General features: G+C 42.4%; 1 protein-coding gene across 1 annotated transcript in view; it reads left to right on the top strand.

Annotated features, from left to right (window-relative positions):
- The first annotated feature begins 726 nt into the window (after positions 1-726).
- The window catches only part of ABCA13 (ATP binding cassette subfamily A member 13), a 210,761-nt gene continuing 187,585 nt past the window's right edge, over positions 727-23,902 (top strand). The window contains exons 1-5 of the mRNA XM_075142413.1: positions 727-908; positions 5,867-5,960; positions 7,728-7,851; positions 16,658-16,809; positions 17,685-17,713. Coding sequence (XP_074998514.1) covers positions 819-908; positions 5,867-5,960; positions 7,728-7,851; positions 16,658-16,809; positions 17,685-17,713 — 489 coding nt within the window. The 5' untranslated portion in view covers positions 727-818. The remainder of the gene's footprint in view (positions 909-5,866; positions 5,961-7,727; positions 7,852-16,657; positions 16,810-17,684; positions 17,714-23,902) is intronic.

Below are 23,902 nucleotides of genomic sequence, written 5' to 3'. Positions count from 1 at the left end.
GCAGAGCTCTGCACCGCCAGACACCTGCAGTGTCTCCGGGTGGCCCCGCTGCCACAGCAATGCCCAGCTCCCCTCCTGCAGATCGCTCCGCACAGCTCCAGGAATTGCCCTCCCTCCTCTTTCCTGAAGGAAATCCTGGGTGGCATGTAGCAATTAATTAGCACAGTTTTCTGACTCGTTGGAGTATTCCACCCTTACATAGGTAATGTATACTGAAAAAGGAGGATGAAATGTCAAACACACGCCCTTTGTAAGATAAAATTAAACAGTCATATGATGATGCAATGGGACCACCACAGTGCTAGATGTGTACTTATAAGGGTGTTCTAGAAGAATACAGATATTTATAGGGCCACGTGGTTAAACAGTGTACTTGTTTTCCTACTATTCTTTTTTTCAAAAATCTAAGCATATGCGTGCAAAATGACATTAATACTGCAGTGACAGAAAGTCACCAAACTCTGGAAAAAGACAAATGTGTGTTACATAATCTTTTTTCCTGTTGTTTGCTTCATTTTTATTCCAGAAAAGTAGAAACAAGTGCAGAATATACACTGTGGCGTAAAGCACCCTGAAGGTATTTATACAAACCCATCCCCTTACTGTTCATTGCACTGAGAAGCGAATGGAAAGATGAGATTCCTCAACGAATGCAAAACAAGAGGCAGAAACATAATCTCATCTTTTCTCAGCAAGCAGGCAAACCTCTTGCACCATTCTCTAGTGCTGGAATTAATCAGCTTCTGAATAATATGTTCAGGCTGCTTGGTGAGATGATTCTGAGTTAGAAAGTCCTTAAGAAGACACTCTGCAAGTGGATGAAGGAAAGAAAAGACGACATGGGGCATGCTGTACAGCAGTTCAAGGCTCTATTTTGGAAGAATTGGCTCTGCCGTGTGAGGCAACCGGTGAGTTTTTGGAAATTATAAAAAAAGGAATATTTTAAATCTTCTTTTAATATCCGTTGGAAAGAGTGTATCTATCGATTTTCCCTTTTCACTGCAGATTGTTAGGTTGCGCTGCAGGTTGCATAGGCTGGCTGCAAGTGGTTCCTGTTTTGCCTTTGGTCTCCTAATTGTTGAAAACACAAGTAGAGAACAACAGTGTGTTTTAATCCTAAAATGGCTGAATACAGCAATGCTCCCCCATTTGCAAATGAGATAGGAAATCTCATAAAAGTTTTGAAGAGCCACAGCTTGTCTTGTAATTATCATTAGATACTACCAGTGCTTGTAGCAGTGGCGAGAACGAAAATCAATTTTCTTCACATTACAGGTACTCATCGGTAATGTAAGAAAGCTTGCACAGTTGTGATCAAATTAGAGATATGGGGAATGCAAGGATTGTATATTAAAATTGTACATACTTAAAAATTTCCTTTCTTATCCACTCTGCAAAGCCTAATTTAACCTTTCAAATTCCAATACGCAGGATGTGGCAGCTACTTCAACAGCAGTCAAAATTAAAATAATACTCCAATATGAGATGAAATGTCATGGATTATTTTTATTGTGATTGATGTGATTTTTTAATTTAAGATAGAAGGAAGTGAATTTTCTCAAGTGAGAGAACATTTTTGTGGAAAAAAATGTCACTTCAATTAATAGTTTCTCATTGGTTTCCCTTGTCTGTGATGATCTGGGGATTTGCAATGAGGCACGTTGGCTGCTTCGGATAGGATTACCTCAATTAAATAAACATAGAGCTTTTCATTTCAGGAATATTTCACTTAAATAAAATTGTGATTTAGAGAGAGGATTTTTTCTCCAAATGATTTCAAGTGATGTTTTTTAATATGAAAGACATTTTTGGGGAGGGATACTGTTGGTTATATTCTTCTCCATTCCTAAACACTACTGTGTGCTCCCTGTTCCTCATACTTCAATCGGTATGCGTGAAGTGGCTTCTCAGTATCTTGTGTTCTCCTCCATGCTGTCTTGCTCTGTCTAGTTTTCCCTCTTATATATTTTTGAAGGACAAAATCTTCATTCATGTAAGTTTTAAGTTTGCCTAATTGGTAGCTTTCCTGAATAGGGAGCTCACTGAGATGCAGAATTCCCCAAACAAAGAATTACAATAAATGACCCAAAGCAAACTTAATTCTGCCTGTTCAGAGCCAGGAGCTGCCCTGGGGAATTTGCAAAACCCTCTTATGTGCTCATTGTGCGAACACTGAACCACGAAGGTGCTCCACCTGCAGTTACACAAGGAGAAATCCAGGTGGATCGTCCACCTATGCAGAGCGCAGGTCAGACCCTTGTGAATCTGAAGAGAGAAGCACCTCCTGAAAGATCTGATGTGCTTCAGCTCTGTCTTATATTGTGTAGATCTATCTGTGGAAGGTAATTGTCTTCTCATGGTTATTTATCAGCAGTTAGGGCTAGAAGACAAGTGTGGTCTGTTGAACTAACGATGTGTCATGAGTGTCATGTGGCATTAGTTGATATCACACAGTGAAGGGTGAAGGGGCTGTGAAAGACGTAAGTGTTCTGTAAACAGTAGGAGTTTTGACTGAAATTCAGACAGGCATCAGCGCCTCTCATTAACACGGTTCAAAGGCATCACAGCATAATATATATGTTTGGACATCAGTTGGAGTTTGAAATTGCGGTTGTGTAGAAGATACCTTCTTTCTGTTTTCAGAAGCTTTTGCTTATGAAGTACAGATTCTGGAAGCTCAGGAGATACATACTACCAAGCAACTGTATTACTTAAGTTTTCTATCACTGCATTTCTTAACTATTGTTTATTACCACCCAAATTTGCAGCTAGGTAAAGGATGAAATGTGATTCCCAAATTCTCTTGTTCTGATACCCTAATTTAGAGGAGAATTGGGCTTATAATCATGTTGTGAAATCCTTGGAGTGTGTAGTTGCTAATACGGCTATTAGGAGAAAACAGAAACATAGCCTATCCTGAAACTATGCCTTTTTTAAAAAGTTGTTTTTATTAATCATTTTCATTTTGGATTAATGTTAAGCTGGTATAATTCTTGCTCTTCATCTGCCCCTACACTGAGTGTCACCTTTGCCCTGCTTCTGTCCTTTAGCGTTCACACTCCTTCCACACTTTGAAAGATATAAACATCCCTAAAAGTTGCTTACTGTGGCGTGCCCTCTGTTTTGCACATGTATGTTTTTGCATCAGTGCAAAAAAAAAAAAACCCAACAAAATAAAATAACAGCAAACAGTTAAAGTTGTCTAGTTTTATCAGTCAGGTCCTAAAAGTCCGTTACCAAATTCACCATTCTCCCCAGGTGCAACTCGCCATAATGGCATGAATTCTCAGAGCTCAGTTCCCCTCAGTGCCTGGGCAAAGCGTCTGCGCGAGGGCTGCCATCTTTCGAACGCCCTTTCTTTGGACCTTCTTCTGTTGGTGCCTTTCCTATTTGAACATGAATATACCTGCAGCATGCAGGTTCATTGAATCCTCCAACCCATTTCCACTTCAGCCCAATCTGTTGCTGTTGCCTCTGCAGCTGCCTTCTCAGTTCTGGTACTTATCCCAAATTCTGCTGTTATCACATGCTCTGCAGGAGCCAGCTGAGAGTGGTTTGCTTTATTTGCCTAAAAAAATCATTAGCTTACCAAAGGACAGGACTGCTAAGGGCTCTTTTGGGGGTTGGGAAAAAAACCCCAACTATTTCAGACTCCCTCATGTCCAAGCATCAGCTGCATGGTTGCTGCTGCTGCTACCCAGGTAGTGGTTGAGGTGGTAGTAAGGACAGCTGGAGCAGACTATGGCAATGTGGACAATGGGATTACTTCTTAATATTCCTAGGTTCTCTGCAATTGCTATTATCAACATCCGGACCCATGGTACTCTAACAAAGAAAGGCATAAGCATGTTAGACTGAGAAGTCCACCTCCATTAATCCATACTGAAATTCTGGAGATAAATGGAAAATGAGGAAATTATTTGTTTTCCTAAAACCTTCTAAACAACAGAAGTTATTCTAATAGGCCTATACTTGCTTGGCTCACTGGTATTTTCCAGTTGCAAATTTGATATATTTACTAAACCTTGAATTTTATAGCTTCACCAAAATCATTGCTATTTACCTTATTCTTTAGGTGCAATGAGGTTTCTCGGGTGAATGACAACAACCAAGGAGAATGCAGCCCAGAATGAGAGCATCAATTGTTTACAGCTCTTATAATTTCATTAGGTGCTTTTCTCCCCAGGGCCAATGCTAGTGGCATTGTGTAATGTTCATTTTAATCCCTAGGTTTGTGCAAAAAAAAAAAAAAAATAGACAACTTGCCCATTTTAAAAAATGCTGCTATTGTATTTTTGTATTTTAAGAATCTTTGGCTCATTTGTCCCAGATTTGGAATAACAACCCTTCCCTGCATGCCAGATTTTCGAATATTCTGACTAAGCAAATTAATTTTGGAAGAGCTTAAACCAGAGGAGAGTTCTCAACTGTGACTGTTCTGTACCTGGCATACCCTACTATGTTACAGCCTGTGTGACTTTTCTAGCCACAGAGTATTCTTTTGTATTTCTAGCCAGATGACACTCAGTTATACTTACAAATGGGTTACTTCTTCCCCTTTCTCTGTTTTTCTTTCTACATACCAGCTGATAATCCAGCAGCAATTCTCAGTGGGTCAAACTCTTAAAGTACCAAAGAGGTACTCTCACCAGTAAGTGTCCTAGTGAAATGCTGCTCCAAACTCACATCTTTTTTAGTAAGGCCTAGATTTAGCTGTATACAATAAGACTAGCTTTTTTAACTAACAGTTTGGATACTGGTGACTGAGCCAATAGATAAAACCATTCCTGTTCTTCCCACATCATAGTCCTTGTTAAATATAACCAAGAACCTCAAGGTTTTTTGGTTGGTAGGTGACAACCAGTGACTTGTTTTGGCCATGAGTCCAGTCCTAGGCTTTCAGAAGTAGAGCTGCCTGGAATTAGCTGTGGTGGCTCCTCACCATGGTTTTATTTACATGACTTTGTGTTTTGTCCTGGTTGTTGTACTGAAAGAGCAAAACAGTGGCACAGTTATTTTAGTGCCCAGGGCTTACAAGTATCATTCTGGATATTGGGCAATGGACTTGAAAGCTATTGAGCCAACGCACATTCAATTCCTTTATTTGTGCTTGATGTGCTTGCAAGAGGTAAAGGAAGTCTCCGATAAAAGTCTGGTGCAGTAGGACGGATACAGAACAGAACAGCAGGCTTGAAATCAGAAGACTTTGGTTAGTCCACAAGTTCTCCAGAGATGGTCCCCATGATGTAGAACCCCAAGTAGCTTCTCCAGTTTACAGAAAGATGAGTAGGAGCAAAGAAGGACAGATGATAAGTAGCTCTATCCTATCTAGAAGGCACTATCAAGTGCCTTAGGCCCAAATGCTTGGTCTCACCACACCCTGCTGCTGGAGGCGACGAAGGCAGTTTTTGGCGAGAGGTGACTGCAGGTGAAAGAAAAGGTGTAATGGCAGCAGTCAGGGAGCCAGGGAGGGACAAGGAGGTATGCCGCCGGGCAGGGTTCAGGACAGCAGGCTTCAGGGGAGCATGAGGAGTTGCAGCAAGGTGCAGAATGGTGCTGGCTTCTTAGGAGGCTCAGGTATGGGAAAGGTGGATGTCACTGTGTTGACCAGAGGGAAATATCTACTAGAAATAGAAGTAGTGAAATAGAAGTAGTGAAAACTGCTTTTGTACTCTGAAAGCAGTGTATTTGGCAAAGTTATAAGGATTTTAAATAGAAGTCTTAATTACTAATTTGCTTTTAATGATCTTATTTTCCCTTCAGTAGTTGTAGATATTTAATGTTTATTTTATTAAAAGATATGTAATTTTAATTAAACAAATCCTGTTTTCTATAGTACTGACAATGTTTTGATTTCCCTTTTCAGGTCCTGTCTCTCACTGAAATACTCTGGCCATGTGTGCTTTTCTTGATTCTGGCTGCAATCCGTTTCCAGGAGCCCCCAAAATACAAGGAAAACTGTATGTTTTGTTTCACCTGTGTTCTATTTTGGCTGCCTCTGCTTGTAGAAGTATTTAAGAAATATTAAAGATATCCTAGAAGGGGGGACGTAAATGTAGTGGAGTCAATGGAAAGAATCCTACAGTGGGATTCCGTCTTGACAACTGTGGATCTGAGCAAGTCATATTTAGGCGGGAAAGAAATACAAAGTTTAAAGTCTTATTTGCCAGACCAGTTTTAGGCATCTACTTTGGAGTAAGGTGAATTACTTGGGTTTTAGTTGTATTTATTTCTTTCTATTGAGTAATGGAGTTTAGATGATTGGCTCAGAGGTAGATAATTATGCAGTAGAATTAGCAGTTAGATAAGATGAATCTTACCCCTACCCACTTCCTGGGATTTAGAATGAACATTTTGTAAATAATAAATTCTTCCATTCCCATCAACACTTCAAAACTTGTCATGACTACCTCCACCTTATAAAGTTCTTTTTGCTTTTATCTTGCCAAATGTTAACTTCATTCAGAAATGAATGACTTCTAATATTACAGTCTATTCAGTTTATTATTCTGTTATTCACAGATGTCAGTAAGCTGGGGATAAACCAGCTTTAGCTACATTAGAAACCAAAGTCGTAAAACAATTATAGATGTGTAGAGTGAAAGATCTGGAAAGAATCTAGCCTGCACCATACACATTTACTTTAGACTAGCTCTAGTCTGGACCCAAGGATGCAAAGCATGCTAATGGTTTGAGTACATTAAGTGTGCTTTTGGAGTACGTCTTCTGCTTTGTTTTAGCAGAAAGGGATCCAGTGTACGTGCTTGGAGAGCTTTCTACAATGTGAACTGGAGTGTGCTAAATAAAAATAACTCATCTGCAAATGGCAGTGGTCATTCACAACTCAAAATTCATTATTTTATACATCAGGTACAGTTCCTGAGGAATGAAGGATGGTTTGACTAACAGTGCAATTTCTAATGGTACATGTCTCAAAAATATTGGCACCTGAATTTAAATAAAATTAGGATTTTTAAGTATCGTGTACATGTAATGAACTCCTTGTTTCTGCATCTTTCAATTCTGAATATTCAGTAAGAGTGCTAGCCCAAACGCTAGCTTTCTTATCTTCTCATTTCATTCCTTTAATTTTGATGTAATTGTTGCCAAAAGGTTATCCCGAGGAAGAAGGGAATGACCTTTCAAGTATTTCTCAATTTAACTGTTTTAAAGAGAGTAATTAAGTTAATAATAGCTATTCCTTATGTTTCAAAATAAGCAAAAAGTTGCTTTACATTTTGAAGTTTAAATTCTCAAAACTATGGAGAGATATGGATAAATTCCAGAGATATGGAAAAGTCGCTGTTTAGACAGTCTTGACGGATGTACATTCAGACATTGCTGAATACCAGTTCTTTAATCTCATGAAAGCCTGAGAGAAAAGAGGAAATGCTATTTTGTGAAGAAGTCTATATTCTAATCTAGGCCACAAGTCATTTTGGGCAAAGAGCCTAGAAAGCATATGATGTTGCAACGGCCTTACTACCATGCAAATCAACTTTTCAAAGACTGCTCTCAAATGTTACACCCTGTTGTTACAGTCTGACACAGAACTTATTCATTTTCTGTGGTGAATTATTTGTTCTTAAATGGGACACCTGCCTTCGATACAACTTCATTGTTTGCAGGGGACAAAGCCACTTTCTAGGAGAAAGGAACACAATGTGATGGTACAGGTTTGTAACTGCAATGTCACTGGTTTTAATTCTGCTGCTGCTTGGTTTTAGGTTACTTAGAAGCTCGGGATTTACCAAGTCGGGGCCTTTATCCTTTCATGCGGACCCTTTTCTGTAATGTTGGTTCAAGATGCAAGAATACTAGTTACACAACACAGAAAAACAACCGCTTACGGTAAGTTATATAAATTTCACAGAGCTGTCAGTATCACAGCGCATCTCTTCCTACAGCAAAGGTTCTTACTGTCTTGTAGACAGGTAGAACAGGAGCTTTGTTATTCTGTGCTAAAAGTTGCCTTTAGTGTCCTTATGAATACAAAAGATGTAGGGCCTTAGTCATGCCTCTTCTTAATTTTTGTTTGCCTTTCTTGGGCATTTCATGCTGTTATTAGATACTGAAAAGTGTTTTGGGGGAAAATTGGAGAGGTACCTTGTGATATTTTTGCCCTTTGCTGCTGCCGTGCAATAGCATACTTTATCCTTCACTAGAAAGCCTTTTATTACATGAGGATAAGATTGAGCAACAAAAAGTGTATCATACATGGATTTAAACTTTGAATAGTTTGGGAGCATACGTGGTGGGAGAAATAAACACAGAAAAGCAAACCAAGGATAACTCCTGAGTAAGACACACAAAGAGCCAAAAAGGAGTAGCAGAAGCTCTGTAATAAAAAGAACTTGAAAAAGTAGTCTTTAAGAGGGCCTTGCCACAGGATCCCAGAATGCAGAAAGAAAAAATATGAACTTGACTTTGGGCTTTTTCTTTAAGAAATGTAGTAATTTAATCTATTTCAAAATGCTGAAAAACATTGAGATGGAAAGACACCTAGGCAAATTGGCTGGAGGATGTAATCATAAGCAACCTTTCAAAACATATAACAATAAAGTCAAATTAAGGTCAGCTAATCAGAATATATGTGTATATATATATGTATGTCTATTCTTAGAAAATTGAGAATATCTACCAAAAAAGATCTTAGAGATTTGAGCCAGCTAAGTGTGTAAGAGCATCAAGTTTTTATGATTTATTATTGTAGAAGTTTATAGGTAGCAATAAATTCAGCATGCAGCAAGTAGGAAAGCTTCAGTATCACAGTAATAGGCCATAATACTTACTGTTTGATCTAGACAGTCTGTTCTAGTTATTTGTACATGTAGAGAGCTGTTGACTGAACGTAAGACCATGCAAAATAAATCTTGTTGATGGGCAAACACCTTCTACGTAAAGCAATAATTTGTTAGTAGAATTGAAACCTTAACAGTTTAAGCAACAAATCATTATTATTCCAGATCTAGTATTACACAAAATAGTTATATACAGAAATAACAGTATTACAGTAATATCCCTAAACAAAAATTCTCCTAATAATAATAATGATATAGTTACAATTGTTACACAACCGCTTAGTTTCTACTCCTTTCCTTGCAGTTATTCTCACCTTTCCACTGCTGCTCTGTGTCATAAGATCAGTGGCTGCTGTCTGGTGGTGGTGGGGTTGTTACGGCAAGTCATGATCTGGAGCCCTTTACCTGAAGGAATGTGGTGTCGATGGCTTCTTTTTCACTCTAGGGTGCACTTAGGGTCACTTATGTTTCTAATGTGCTTTTATACCTTGCTTGTTCTCTATTGGTCTGCATCTCTATGATACATCTGAATATATACCATATAGATGGTATCTTTTGCATATGTTAGGTACCTGTTCTTTTTTCTTGATACCTATAAATTGGCTTTGTCTGCAAATTGGCTATAGTTCTGCATTTTAACTGACCACTGGTGAGTTGTTTATAGCGATGGAGTCCTCGGTGCCAGCCTGTGCCCCATCTCTTATCATCCTGGACCTGTACTCCAGTACAGGGCATTCTGTGTCCCCATTGCTCAAGGCCTCTGCTATTGTACCGGGCCTCTGTTCCTCTGCACTGCTTTGCTATGTTAATTATAAATATCTCATTTTGCACTGAATGATCACTTGTAACTACTATCTATATAAAACTATGGTGGTATTAAACAATGACAAGTGAAAGTAAAGCAAATAGCCATTGCCATCTGGCCAGAAAAAAAAAATGTTAAAACTAATCCAACGCAAAAACAAAACTGCAGACACATTAAAACAAGCTCAGATAAAGTAAAGGTGGCAAGCCTCTGTGCCATGGTCTTGCAAACTCAGTACAAAGTCTGTAGCCTGTTGCTTGCAGTGGCAATACTATATTACTGGGTTATAGAGTTACAATAGCTATTGGCCTTTTTAAAAATTGTTTCCGAAAAGGATAGTTTTTATTTATATCACTAGTCCAGATGCCATCCAAGTGTGTTAAACCTCTAAAAACTATGAACTGTATTGACTGCTCTGCATGATTATTTACACTGCTTTAACTGAACTGCCCAAATTATATTTCAGTTCTAAAGAAAAGCAGGAAAGAATTTCCTGGAGGCAGTCTTAGGCCTACTTAAGAATTGGGGAAATTATTCAGTGGCATTCAATTTTTCAATTGAAAAATACAATGCATGCATGTATGCATATTTATACACTCAATATGCTACACTGAGTAGCATATAGCCTAGGTAAGGAAAAGGGGTAAAAAGGTCAGATGAAGTTCATTCTGAGGTCAGTCTATTCCAGCAGGTCCATCAGTATAAATTAAATCAACCTCAGGGCTGCTCTGACTTATGCTGACTGCTAACAGCCTTAGGAATACAGACTGTCAGCTTGATCAGCCAAACATAACTGAATCCTACAATGTCCCTATGTTGACTGGAAAGAAGGGGTGGCACAGGAACAGTAATACCAATTATCTTCCCTTTGAGGATTTATACAAACCAGAGGTGGTTCTTTATAATAATTTTCAGCGACATTTTTGCATCAACAATGTTGTGTTTATTAAGGGTAAATCAAAGACTGTGCATAGTTTGCATGGACTCTTAACCCATTTGTTTTCACAGTATGTACCACATCGGTGCTATCAATTTGAAATATAGTTGTTACCTTTTGGAAAAAGTAATTCTATGACTTCTGTTGGAACCTCCACTATGAAAGCCATAAACCACCCAAATAACTATTTGTCAGTGAGCAGTCTGAGCAGGGCTGCTCCATGAGGGGGGCTGAGCCAGGGGTTGAAGTCATCCTGGTGCAGGCCATGCCCTCACAGATGTGGTGCCATCCCCCCAGGCAACAGGCTGCACTAACAGCCTCTGACACGGTGAGAAGATGAGCCAGGTGAAGGCTACAACTACCTCATTAACTTTGATTTGCAGCAAAATCTGCTACCTCCTCTGATGCCTCGGAAGGAACCCCAGCTCAACAGCTCTGAGGTTTTGCTCCTTGCTCTTCTCTTCAGCTACTGCAAAAGCTGCTGGCTTGCAGCTCTTTGAGGTGATTCCCTAGCCTGTTAAATTCAGCAGTATCTCAGAGCAGAGGAGTAAGGAAATATTTAGGAGGTATATTTAGGGGCTCCCATAGCAAAGGACATTTTCCCCTGTTCCACCCCCTACTTCATCTTAATATAGCACAGAGTAAAACTGAGAGCACGCAAATAAGATAAAAACCATGCAGCACAGTGTCCTATGGCCTTACACGCACACCCACAAATCAGAGTGCATGTGCGTGGAAACATAATGTATTCCCAGTACTCTTAATTCCACTGCAAATCTTGCAGAATGTGGTGGGATTTGCTTTTGCAGCTCAGACTCCTAGATCTATGTTTGTTAGACTTCTCAATACCTAAAAGAAAATTAAGTTTAGGTTTTCTCGGACTTAGAACTACAAAGATTATGAAAACAAGACTCTAAAATGTTATTTCTAAGCACATTAGTTTATCTTTCTTTATTTAGCTACAAGTAGTAGCAGCCTGAGCAGCCTCACCCCGTAGTAGGTGTATTGAAGCCCCAGGTGTCTCTCTGGCATCTTCTCCTGGATGGACCCCTCGGTCCCACGTGGTAGCTCTGTCTCCTTTGGCACCTGACTGGACTCCTGGGCTCATCCCACTGTGTTGGGGCTGTCACTGGAGCCTGTGACCCACCCCCGGCTCTGCCTGCTGGCTAGGATCCTGGGGAATGGTGCCCCATCGGTGAGGGCATGGCCTCTTCTGGGGTTGCCTCAGCTCCTAGCTTGGCCCCCCTCCTGGAGCAGCCCCACTCACGCTGGTCCCTTTCTTGTTACTGATTTTACTGATACCTGGGCCTCTGTGGTTCTCTAGCGAGAGCTGGTGTGAAAAAACAAAATCAAGGAAGGTCTAAGCAACAAAGGTAGCACTTGCATAAGAATTGCTTAGAGGGTCAAATTTTTCTTTAATGATGTGTATCTTCAAATGAAAAAAAAAATTCTGCAAGATAGCTGTATGTCTGCAGCAGTTTACTGGAATAGTAACCCCACCCAATAGTATGTGGTCTGGGCCAGCTTTTGTAGTCTTATGCTATGTAGTTGGAAAACAGAAACCTAAGCAATTTTTGTGATCTTGCTTATAGATTGTCAGAGAGTTGGGGACAAAAGGAATTTTAAACATGAGTTTTCTCCATTTTACAGCCAATTAAGAACAACACTTTTTTGGTTCTTTATATTTTTTGGTCCATTGCATTTTAGAAGGGTTATAATAGTATGCAACACGGAGGGGAAAGATCTTTCCTTTCTGTGACGGACACGCAGTAAGCTATTGTCCAGCATGTGTATTGGTGTTGATGGAGATGTCATGTCTCCAGGCTGTCCTGAGATAGTGCAGAACAGGAGCCAGCACAGCTGGGGCTTTGCAGTTTTAGAAAGAAATTTTTAATGTGGTGACTAGGGGTGAGATTGAGACAAGAGTTTGCTGAGAGGCTTATGAAAATCACTGATCTAAAATGCATTGCACATCATAGCTGAGATCTCAGATAAGCTCTGAAATATTCTTATTGTCATCATGAGTAACTGGGTAATTTGAACAGAATTAGTATTTCTGAGTCATGACTTTAGGAAATGCCAATTGCCTTTACAGGCTCAAAGAGATGCAGAGTCTTTTTGCTCTTTTGCAAAAAGTCAAAACTCATTTTGTCATGGTCAAAATTCGTATGAATGTGTGTCTTTAATTTGATTTCTGTCCTTATGCAAGTATTTCTAGAAATGCACAATTAAGGGAGGACTTACCATGGATGATAATGAAATGATATATATATACACACGCCTTCTCCTAAAACCCCAGTTCTAATTACGTATGTCCTTTCCTACAAATTACTGGCTTCCTCCTTTTGTCCTTTTAGTCATCCCTTGCTTCTCCTCTTTATTGTTCCTAGCAACTGCTGCTGTTGACTTCCTTTACACATACACAAGTAAGTTAGTGTCATCTTCTGCCCCAGAAAGCACACATTGAAGGCTCTTTGGGACAGTAGCAGTACAACAATTAAGTATTTTTGTTGGCACGCTGCCTGAAAATTGCTTGTCTTGACTGTCCCTGCAGCTGGTTTTGAAGTCTGGTTTCTTATCTTTTTGGCAAGATGGTGACATCTTCCTGCAATTTTGTGTAACTTGTGCTGAATTAAGAAACTAGTAGTATCTCGTAACATTCTCATTAGGAGATAAATATGGTCCTATACTACCATGTTGAAAATATATAAATCCTTTAAAACTTAGCACGGATATTCAGCAAATGGAACCTCTGTAATATTTTAATCTGTTTCATAAAACTGAACCTGATAACTAATATCATGCCTGTTGCCATTTCCTCTTCCCAAGGAGGTTGCATTCAGCTTCAAGAGTAGCCAGACGAAGGGCTGTGGCGATGATGGCAAAAGAGGGACACAAGTGGCAGCTGGCTGACATTGCTTCCTGCCCTGGAAATCCCCATAAAGCTAATAGTTCAGAAACAGCATGTCCAAACAGCTGCTCTCATCCTGCTGAGAGGCTTGTGCTTGGGACTGTGGTGTTTCTATGAGTTTTTCAGGTTGCACTTGCTGCCTTCTCTTCTGTAATAGCTGGGCCTTATGCCTGGTTTTTGGTCCTCCTTCCATACCCTAAATATCTACACCTCCCTACTGTTTCCCAGCTCCCCCTCCAGTTTCACCATCAACTTGCTTTTCCCTGCACTTCTCCCTGGAGCTTTTCAGAGCCATCATGCTCCAAGCGCTGCCGGCTATTTTCTTTAATGTTTATAGCCTGTGTATCTTCCCCAGTCCCCCTCCGTGTGCTCCGTGGGACCCCTCGCAGAGCAGTGGCTTGTCTCCCCAGCCATCAAGCCCGGAGGCACTGAAGGGACAGCCCAGCTGAGCTTGCTGTCCTGCTCAGGCAAGGGGCAGAGCAGAAGGGCTAAGCTGCTGCCTTGCACGGCGCCTAGGGCAGCACGACCTGAAGCCTTTTGCCTGACTTTTTAGTTCAAAGGAAACCTTACAGCTATCAATGAAACATTTTGAAGCTAAGTGATGAAAACCAGACAGCATCTTTCCTTGCTCAAACTGGGGGGTGGGAGAGTTCAGTTTTCCTCTTGTTTGAAAAGCTATTGCTAAACAGACCCTGCTTATCTATCACATTTGCTACCTACCTGCTCCAAGAACTGCTTGCTGCTCTGCTAGTGCTGTGTGAGGCTGAATGGTTTCTGGGCTGGGATTACTCACAAGAGATTCAGACTAACAGAAGTGATTAATGTTCACACAATTCAGCCTGTGTTATCGGGTGTGCTTCTGCTATATAAGAAACAGGTGGCTATAGCACATAAAATTAGATTCCAAGAGGGTTTTTTTGTTCCCCTGCTTTTTATCAACCCAAGCTTTGCAGATACAAGGTGCAGCAGAGTCTGTGATGGGGGAAGAGGAGAGGGAGATACTAACTCTCCCATCACTGTCATCTGTGCAACCTACTGCCAGCAGGGAGGCCGGGCAGCACCAGCAGCCCTGGTGCCAGCATTGAGCCCAGCCGTATGTCCCATGTGAGTAAAAGTGTCCTTTTGTCCCAGAACATTATTGTTTGCAATGCTTCTAAAACAGGGAGATTTGTACATGGGGATGCAAGGCTTAGTTTGGAGGGAAAACAATGTGGATTGGAATACTGCCTTTATGCTCCACTTCTCTGAATACTTGTGACTATTTTAAGTGACCTTCTTTTGTGAGTTTAGTTGTCACTTTAAAATTCAGCAAGTATTTTGAAAAAAAAAAATTTGTGGAAAATCCTGTGGAAACTGAGCTAGAGTATTGTTTTTTTAAAGTTCTGACTGGATTTGTGTTTTAACCAACGTGGTGGTTATTATTCTGGTCAAGCTCTGGCCACTTGTTCATGCTTAAAAAGCACATTGGTATAAAGTTTTCAGTATGTAGTTAGTGTTCCTGTTCTTCTTTGCCAAACATCCGTGTTTGTATCTGTCTGAAATTTCAGGCAGTAGGTGTGTTGGTAATATTGGAATTTATGTGGTAATTTTCAAAAGCAATAGCTAAAGTGCAGCTATTAATCACCCTAAAAGCTGCCCTCTGAACAACAGAAACCTGCTTTTTAAAACTCCATTTAAAAGGAAAAAAAAATGTGGTGAGGAATTGTTCTGCCTTTAATCCATTTAAGTTTGAGGCTGGTGAAAGCATTTTCCAAAATCCTCCTGGCTGTTGGCCATGTTGGATCAAAGTAAACTGCACTGAAACAATCAAGAACTTGTTTTAAGATTAAATTTTCTTTTCATTCCTTAGTCTAAAGTTGCAGACAGCTCTGTGGGTGTCTGAACAAATGAGGATCAGGAAAGGAGAGAAAGAGAAATGAGAGAATTGGAAAGCAGTGGTTGATGTTTTTTGCTTTGGTTTGTGAATTTATCTCATTAGGTTTTTCTTCACCAATAAGTAAGAATTGTGCTGAAAACTAGCATTCAAATACAAGTTTGATAAGAAAGGAATGTAACTATTAGGTTTTTGTAAGTGGGGCTTATGTGACAGTTAATTGTGCTTCTAATGAAAAATAGCAATATTTTTGCTACACAGGATTTCACCCTAAGATAATTTGAATTTCCTGTAAGATAAAACAGAATTCAACTGCCTAGTAAAACATGATTATTCCTAGCTAAATCTGATTATTCCATTGTTTATGGTGCCTTGGGAGAGTCTAAGTTATTTCGTCTTGTATAAGGATGTTTAAGTGACTCTTTGACTTCCGATTTTTCTTGAAAGTATTGTTAGAAAATTGTTGTGCTATTGAGTAGCCACCAGATGGTAGTATGATAGAGATAATAGAGATAACATATACCGGGGGTTTAGCTGTAAGCTAAAATCAGGGGAAAGCCAGTAATGATAATAAGATACTATTTTTATAGGTTGTTGAATGTAATTGAAAAAACAAGCTGTCATATCCCAAATACAAACTGTATAGGTTTTCTGAACAAGACACTTCTTGTGTGTTGAGTCAGCATAAGGCAAAAATGTGTAGCCAGAGACACAATTCTTCTCGCTTTTCAAGTAGAAGGGTAGCCTGAGGAGCACATCATCTGGAATCAGCATACATTTGTTAGTATGGACACTTTTTTGTTAAGGTGGTGGAATCATTATCATAGTTCTGTTGCTTAGCAAACCGCACCAACTTTCTTCAGGGCCCAGAAAGAGGGACTTACCTATATTTCATCTGGTGACATTGACCAACTTACCTGTTCTGGTTGCAGCATGTTGCCTTAGATGCAATAGAAAAGTCTGAACTTCAGGGTACAGGCAATCAAAGAACCATCACTTGGACTCGTGATAAACCAGGGAGAAAAGTTGAGTGTGTTCAGAAACATCAAAGACTTCTTTGGATGCATCTGTCTTTGGCTGCTGGCAGAATTGGGTTACTGGTGTAGGTGAGCTACTCCAGCTCAGCAATTTTTCATTGCCCTCATTCCTCAGGTTTTGAGACTCAGTGCTGCAACTTGCACGCTAATGAACTGAATTAAATGAAAGTTGTGTAAATGCATAATAGTTTAAAAAAAAAATCAGAATACTGCTGTGAGTATATACACATTTTTCAGCTACTTGCTTCCAGTTTGTAATTACTTCCCCTGTTGCATTTCTTTCTGTGAAAAAGTACTTCAGGCATCCAAAGTGGTCCAGAGAGCTTCACAGGACCTAATCTAGACTTCATGAAAGAGATAGAAGAACTTGCAAAGGAATTTATTGAAACCACAGAGAAAACCATGGCTTTAGAAAAACTATGGGAGGAAAACTCAAAGTCCTCAGGTAATCTGTGATCTTTCTAATAATTAATTACTTTGTCTGTCAAGTAGTGATAACCATCAAACAAAGGAATACTCTTACCTTAAAAATAAAGTGAACAAACTAAAATTTTAGCTGATCTGAAAAAAAGCCACATTTAAGATTACTATTACTGTGGCCATCACAAAATTATCAGAAAAACAGTTAGCTTTCTAAAACTGTGCCCTTGTTTACTCCTTGATAGTTAACAAAATACTGCAAGGGGAAAGGTTTAAAGGTAAAGATTAATAATCTGAGTACATAGTTACTTGGTCTAATATGCATTCAAAAGTTACTTATCAGGATTTAAGTCTTTCTCCCCAGGTTTTTCTGTTGTACTAGAGAGTATAGGAATGGAAAACCTCAGTAGCTCACACCTGGTGATCTTTAGGCAAACAAGTCAGTCTTGCACTAAAAGAGTGAGACTGGAAACACCAAGTTCTGATGTTCCTGCTCTGTTCCCACCCATACTGCACAGCCTTGAGGCTGTAGCAGGTGGGCATTTAAGACCTACTACTACCCTGCCTTTCTGGCTGAGTTTTCAAGCAGAAAGATTTAGGCGAAACAGTCATTTTCATGCCTGGCTGTCTGGGAGCTAGTACATTCATCTAGTGTTGATGTGATGATTTTGCCTTACTGAAAAGTGAATGGTAAGCAATTTCTTTTAAATGGCTTTTGTGATAATAGCAAAAGTATTGGAAAGCACAGAAAATCAAGTGGATCACTACCTTTCTAGGATATTAGTTGTCTCACATGCCTTTACTCCTGTAGAAATGTCCTTTGTGTATTACTTGCTTATAAAATTGATTCTTCTGAAGTTAATAATGCCTCTCTGTAAAGGAAAATATTTGATTTTACAGGGCTCCATAACATCACGGCTTTTCTTACTGTAAGTATTTTTGCAGTATATTTCTAAATTACAGTTCTGGATTTTGAGGCATCTTTATTATAATGGTTAGAAATCTGTATCCTGTCAACTTTTAGTAAACTATCTTTAAAAAAAATTGGTATGCTGTTGAAGGAAAAAATGATGTCTTGTAAATTTGATAGAGGTTCAGTGGTTTCTAGATTACTGATTTAAATCAGTCTAGGTGTATTGGGTTTGCGTGGTAAGGTTTTGGTAGCGGGGCTGCTACAGGAGTGGCTTCTGTGAGAAGCTGCTAGAAGCTTCCCCCATGTCCGATAGAGCCAATGCCAGCTGGCTCCAAGACAGACGCACCGCTGGCCAAGGCTGAGCCCATCAGCGACAGTGGTAGCGCCTCTGTGATAACATAGTTAAGAAGGGGGGGAAAAAAAAACTGCGCAACTGCTGAAGAGAGGAGTGAGAATATGTGAGAGAGACAACTCTGCAGACACCGAGGTCTCGCAGGGAGTGCGAGAGGGGGATAGATTGGTGGAGCCGCACCCTACCGTCCCTGAGGCAGGGGCAGCACACGGAGGCTCCGCAAGAAGCGGAGGAACCCCTGCCCTCTTGCCACCAGGCAGAAGGAGGAGACCCAGACGATGGAGGGGAATGGACACAGGTCCCTGCTTGGGGCGCCAGACGAACCCCCGCCCGGCCTCCCTCACCTCAACCTTTCCAGTTGCCCCTACACAACAGATACGGGGCTCTGGAACTTGAGAGCCAGACGAACGAGGATGAAGATGAAGGCCCATCTAGGGGGTTGCCCGAGGCGAGGCAGCCAGCCCCACAAATTACGACTGCCTCTGCTAAGAATAAAAGGAGGGTAATTGTCATTGGTGATTCCCTTCTGAGGGAGACGGAGGGCCCAATTTGTCGGCCGGACCCATCCCACAGGGAAGTCTGCTGCCTCCCTGGGGCCCGGGTTAAGGACATTACTAGGAAGCTCCCTGGTCTGGTACAGGCCTCCGATTACTGCCCGCTGTTGGTTATACAGGCTGGCAGTGAGGAGGTTGCAGAGAGAAGTCCCAAAGCGATCAAAAGGGACTTCAGGGCACTGGGGCGACTGGTGGGAGGATCGGGAGCACAGGTAGTGTTTTCCTCGATCCCTTTAGTGGCGGGGAGGAATACTGAAGGGAACAGGAAAACTCATCGGATCAACACGTGGCTTAGGGGCTGGTGCCATCGGCAGAATTTTGGCTTCTTTGACCACGGGGAGGTTTACACGGCACCGGGCCTGCTGGCGACGGACAGAGTTCAGCTGTCTCGCAGGGGGAAAAGGATTCTCGCGTGTGAGTTGGCCGGGCTCATCGAGAGGGCTTTAAACTAGGTTCGAAGGGGGAAGGGGATAAAACCAGGCTCACTAGAGAAGAGCCTAGGGACCGCACGCCAATGTCCGGGGAGAAATCGTCAGCCCAGCTCAAGTGCCTCTATACCAATGCACGCAGCATGGGCGGCAAACAGGAGGAGCTAGAAGCCATTATGCAGCGGGGTAGCTATGACTTGGTTGCCATCACGGAAACATGGTGGGATGAGTCTCACGATTGGAGTGCTGCAATGGATGGCTATAAGCTCTTCAGAAGGGACAGGCGAGGAAGGAGAGGTGGTGGGGTAGCCCTGTATGTTAGGGAGTGCTTCGACGGTCTAGAGCTCAATGGTAGTGATGACGAGATCGAGTGCTTGTGGGTAAGGATGAGGAGGAGGGCCAACAAGGCAGATATCCTGCTGGGAGTCTGTTATAGACCACCTAGCCAGGACAAGGAGGCAGACGAAATATTCTACCAGAGGCTGGCAGAAGTCTCCCAGTCGCTAGCCCTTGTTCTCGTGGGGGACTTCAACTTTCCAGACGTCTGCTGGAAATACCACATGGCAGAGAGGAAACAGTCGAGGAGGTTCCTGGAGTGTGTGGAGGATAACTTCCTGACACAGCTGGTAAGCGGGCCCACTAGAGGAGGTGCCTCGTTTGACCTGCTGTTCACAAACAGAGAAGGACTGGTAGGAGATGTGGTGGTCGGAGGCCGGCTTGGGCTTAGCGACCATGAAATGGTAGAATTCTCGATACTTGGTGAAGTAAAGAGGGGGGCCAGCAAAACCGCTACCATGGACTTCCGGAGGGCGGACTTTGGCCTGCTCAGGACACTGGTCAAGAGGGTCCCTTGGGAGACAGTCCTGAAGGGCAAAGGGGTCCGGCCTGGCTGAACGGGGAGCTCTGGCTGGGACTCAGGAAGAAAAGGAGAGTTTATCACTTGTGGAAGAAGGGGCAGGCAACTCAGGAAGAGTACAGGGATCGCGTTAGGTCGTGCAGAGAGGAAATTAGAAAGGCAAAAGCCCGGCTAGAACTCAACCTGGCCACTGTCGTGAGAGACAACAAAAAATGCTTTTACAAGTATATTAATGACAAAAGGAGAGCCAAGGAGAATCTCCATCCTCTATTGGATGCGGGGGGGTACGTTGCCACCAAGGATGAGGAAAAGGCTGAGGTACTCAACGCCTTCTTTGCCTCAGTCTTTAGTAGTCAGAGTGGTTATCCTCAGGGTACTCAGCCCCCTGAGCTGGAAGACAGGGACGGCGAGCAGGATAAACCCCCCATAATCCAAGAGGAAGAAGTTAATGACCTGCTACGCCACCTGGACGTTCACAAGTCTATGGGGCCGGATGGGATCCGAGGGTACTGAGGGAGCTGGCGGAGGAGCTTGCCGAGCCGCTCTCCATCATTTACCAGCAGTCCTGGTTAACTGGGGAAGTCCCGGACGACTGGAGGCTTGCCAATGTGACGCCAATCTATAAGAAGGGCCGGAAGGAGGATCCGGGGAACTGCAGGCCGGTCAGCCTGACCTCGGTGCCGGGGAAGATCATGGAGCGGTTGGTTTTGAGGGTGCTCACGAGCCATGTCCGGGACAACCAGGGGATCAGGCCCAGCCAGCACGGGTTCATGGAAGGCAGGTCCTGCTTGACCAACCTGATCTCCTTCTATGACAAGATGACCCGCCTAATGGATGAGGGAAAGGCTGTGGATGTGGTCTACCTGGACTTCAGTAAAGCCTTTGACACTGTCTCCCACAGCATTCTCCTAGAGAAGCTGGCGGCTCACGACTTAGACAGTTACACTCTTCGCTGGGTAAAAAACTGGCTGGACGGCCAAGCCCAGAGAGTTGTGGTCAACGGAGTTAAATCCAGTTGGCGGCCGGTCACGAGCGGTGTTCCCCAGGGCTCAGTACTGGGGCCGGTCTTGTTCAATATCTTCATCAATGATCTGGATGAGGGGATCGAGTGCTCCCTCAGTAAGTTTGCAGACGACACCAAGCTGGGTGGGAGTGTTGATCTGCTGGAGGGTAGGAAGGCTCTGCAGAGGGACCTGGACAGGCTGGATCGATGGGCTGAGGCCAACTGTATGAGGTTCAACAAGGCTAAGTGCCGGGTCCTGCACTTCGGCCACAACAACCCCATGCAACGCTACAGGCTTGGGGAAGAGTGGCTGGAAAGCTGCCCAGAGGAAAAGGACCTGGGGGTGCTGATTGACAGCCAGCTGAACATGAGCTGGCAGTGTGCTCAGGTGGCCAAGAAGGCTAATGGCATCCTGGCCTGTATTAGGAATAGTGTGGCCAGCAGGAGCAGGGAGGTGATCGTGCCCCTGTACTCGGCACTAGTGAGGCCGTACCTCGAATACTGTGTTCAGTTTTGGGCCCCTCACTACAAGAAGGACATGGAGGTGCTGGAGCGTGTCCAGAGAAGGGCAACAAAGCTGGTGAAGGGCCTGGAGCACAAGCCTTATGAGGAGCGGCTGAGGGAACTGGGACTGTTTAGCCTGGAGAGGAGGAGGCTGAGGGGAGACCTCATCGCGCTCTACAACTACCTGAAAGGAGGTTGTAGGGAGGTGGGTGTTGGTCTCTTCTGCCAAGTAACTAGCGATAGGACGAGAGGAAATGGCCTCAAGTTGCGCCAGGGGAGGTTTAGATTGGACATTAGGAGAAATTTCTTTACTGAAAGAGTGGTCAGACCTTGGAAGAGGCTGCCCAGGGAAGTGGTTGAGTCACCATCCCTGGAAGTATTTAAAAGACGTGTGGATGAGGCCCTTAGGGACATGGTGTAGTGGGCATGGTGTGTTGGGTTGACGGTTGGACACGATGATCTTAGAGGTCTTTTCCAACCTTAATAATTCTATGATTCTAAGGTCAGTGAAGAAGGAGGGGGAGGAGGTGCTATGACCCTGCGGAGAGCCCATGCTGAAGGAGGCTCCTGGCATGACCTGTGGAGAGAGAGAAGCCCACGCTAGAGCAGGTTTTCTGGCAGGGCTTGTGACCCCGTGGGGGACCCACGCTGGAGCAGTCTGTTCCTGAAGGACTGCACCCTGTGGAAGGGACCCACACTCATTCGTGAAGAACTGCAGCCTGTGGGAAGAACCCATGTTGGAGAAGTTCATGGAGAACTGTGGGAGGGACCCCACACTGGAGCAGGGGAAGAGTGTGAGGAGTCCTCCCCCTGAGGAGGAAGGAGCGGCAGAGACAACGTGTGATGAACTGACTGCAACCCCCATCCCTGTCCCCCTGCGCCGCTCGGGGGGAGGAGGTAGAGAAATCGGGAGTAAAGTTGAGCCTGGGAAGAATGCAGGGGTGGGGGAAGGTGTTCTAAGATTTGCTTTTATTTCTCATTACTCTACCCTGATTTGATTGGTAATAAATTAAACTAATTTCCCCAGGTCGAGTCTGTGACCATAATTGGTGAGTGATCTCCCTGTCCTTATCTTGACCCACGAGCCTTTCGTTGTGTTTTCTCTCTCCTGTCTAGCTGAGGAGGGGAGTGATAGAGCGGCTTTGGTGGGCACCTGGCGTCCAGCCAGAGTCAACCCACCACACAAGGTTGTTAGCAGCTAAAATTCACAGCTATTTGAAGGCTAATTGTTCATTAGGAGCAATTTAAAAGTGCATCTGCCAGACCTTGTGTAGTTGTATAAAATCATATTACAAAATGTCTTGCAAGGAACTCTTATCTTAACGTGTACTTATTATTAAAAACAAACAAAAAACCAAAACAAAAAAAAATAAAAACCCGGCCCAAAACTTAAAGGACTGCAGTGAGATTGAAAAGATGGGGCTCTTGTTTGTATTACTTTGAATTCAGATTTGTGATGCAGTAAATATGGCAAGCAGGCTCAAGTAGAGGTGAAGGAAGACAGATTTACAAGATGTAGCATAATTCCTTCCAGAATAAATTTGGGAGCTTATGTGAAATGAGTTTGGTCTTTGTGCTGTCCCTAATGCATTAGTCTTTCACCCTTGCAATCTCAACAAAAAGAGGAAGGCTGAATGAGCACAGTAGTGGATCTCCGTTACTGTCAATTTTGTACCTTTCACAGATCACTGGTTTCACTTTAAAAATGTTTAAAAATGCATTTTCTCCATATGTGATTGATTGTAACTGCTACTTCGTGAAACCTAGATTTCCAATTTGTATCTTGAAATTAGATGGCATTTTTATAGTAACATTTTTAAATTGCTCATGAGATACTTGATTGAAAGGAGCTGTACCAATATCAAATTTCATTTCTGGAATGGAATATAAAATAGAATGTATTTATCAACATTATCAAAATATTTAGTTGAAAGTGGTTTATCATTATTAGTAACAGAGCTTGTATACACGAGCTTCTTTTTGTATAAACCATGTCATGTTACTATTATCCAAAAGAGCCCTAGTGAAACAGTAATTTAGAGAAACAAAGACCACATAATAAACAAGTATGATAGATCCTATGTTTTGCATGGGCATCTGACAGTGTAGTCTTGTAAAAGAAGTGGTTTTAGCTCAGTCCATCTTTAAACAGCCATTCTTATCAATTATTATTTGACACCCACACACACACCCCAAGGAACTGTAAGGCAATGGTATGGTATGTCCCTGGCAGTCCCCTGGTCTTTATACCCTAGACTTAGAAATTTATTGCAGGGCTAAAGAGTTCCTTGTGTTTGAGATCTCAAAGATAATCCTTGTCTTTGGGAGAGAGTTACGCTTCTGAGCAGAAAGAAATTGCTTAGCTTTTCTCCCAGCTCCTTTTTCCATCAGAGCAGAGAAAGACATCTGAAACAAAGCTGCCATAAGTTCAAAGTACCACCAAAATGATGTGGTGAATTACCAAATCTAGAGGTACGTTTCCACTTGAAAAAAATATTTTAAATGGTT

The sequence above is a fragment of the Calonectris borealis genome, chromosome 2 (genome assembly GCF_964195595.1).
Source record: "Calonectris borealis chromosome 2, bCalBor7.hap1.2, whole genome shotgun sequence".
Classification (NCBI taxonomy): Eukaryota; Metazoa; Chordata; class Aves; order Procellariiformes; family Procellariidae; genus Calonectris; species Calonectris borealis.
This window is presented reverse-complemented; position numbering and strand designations above follow the sequence as displayed.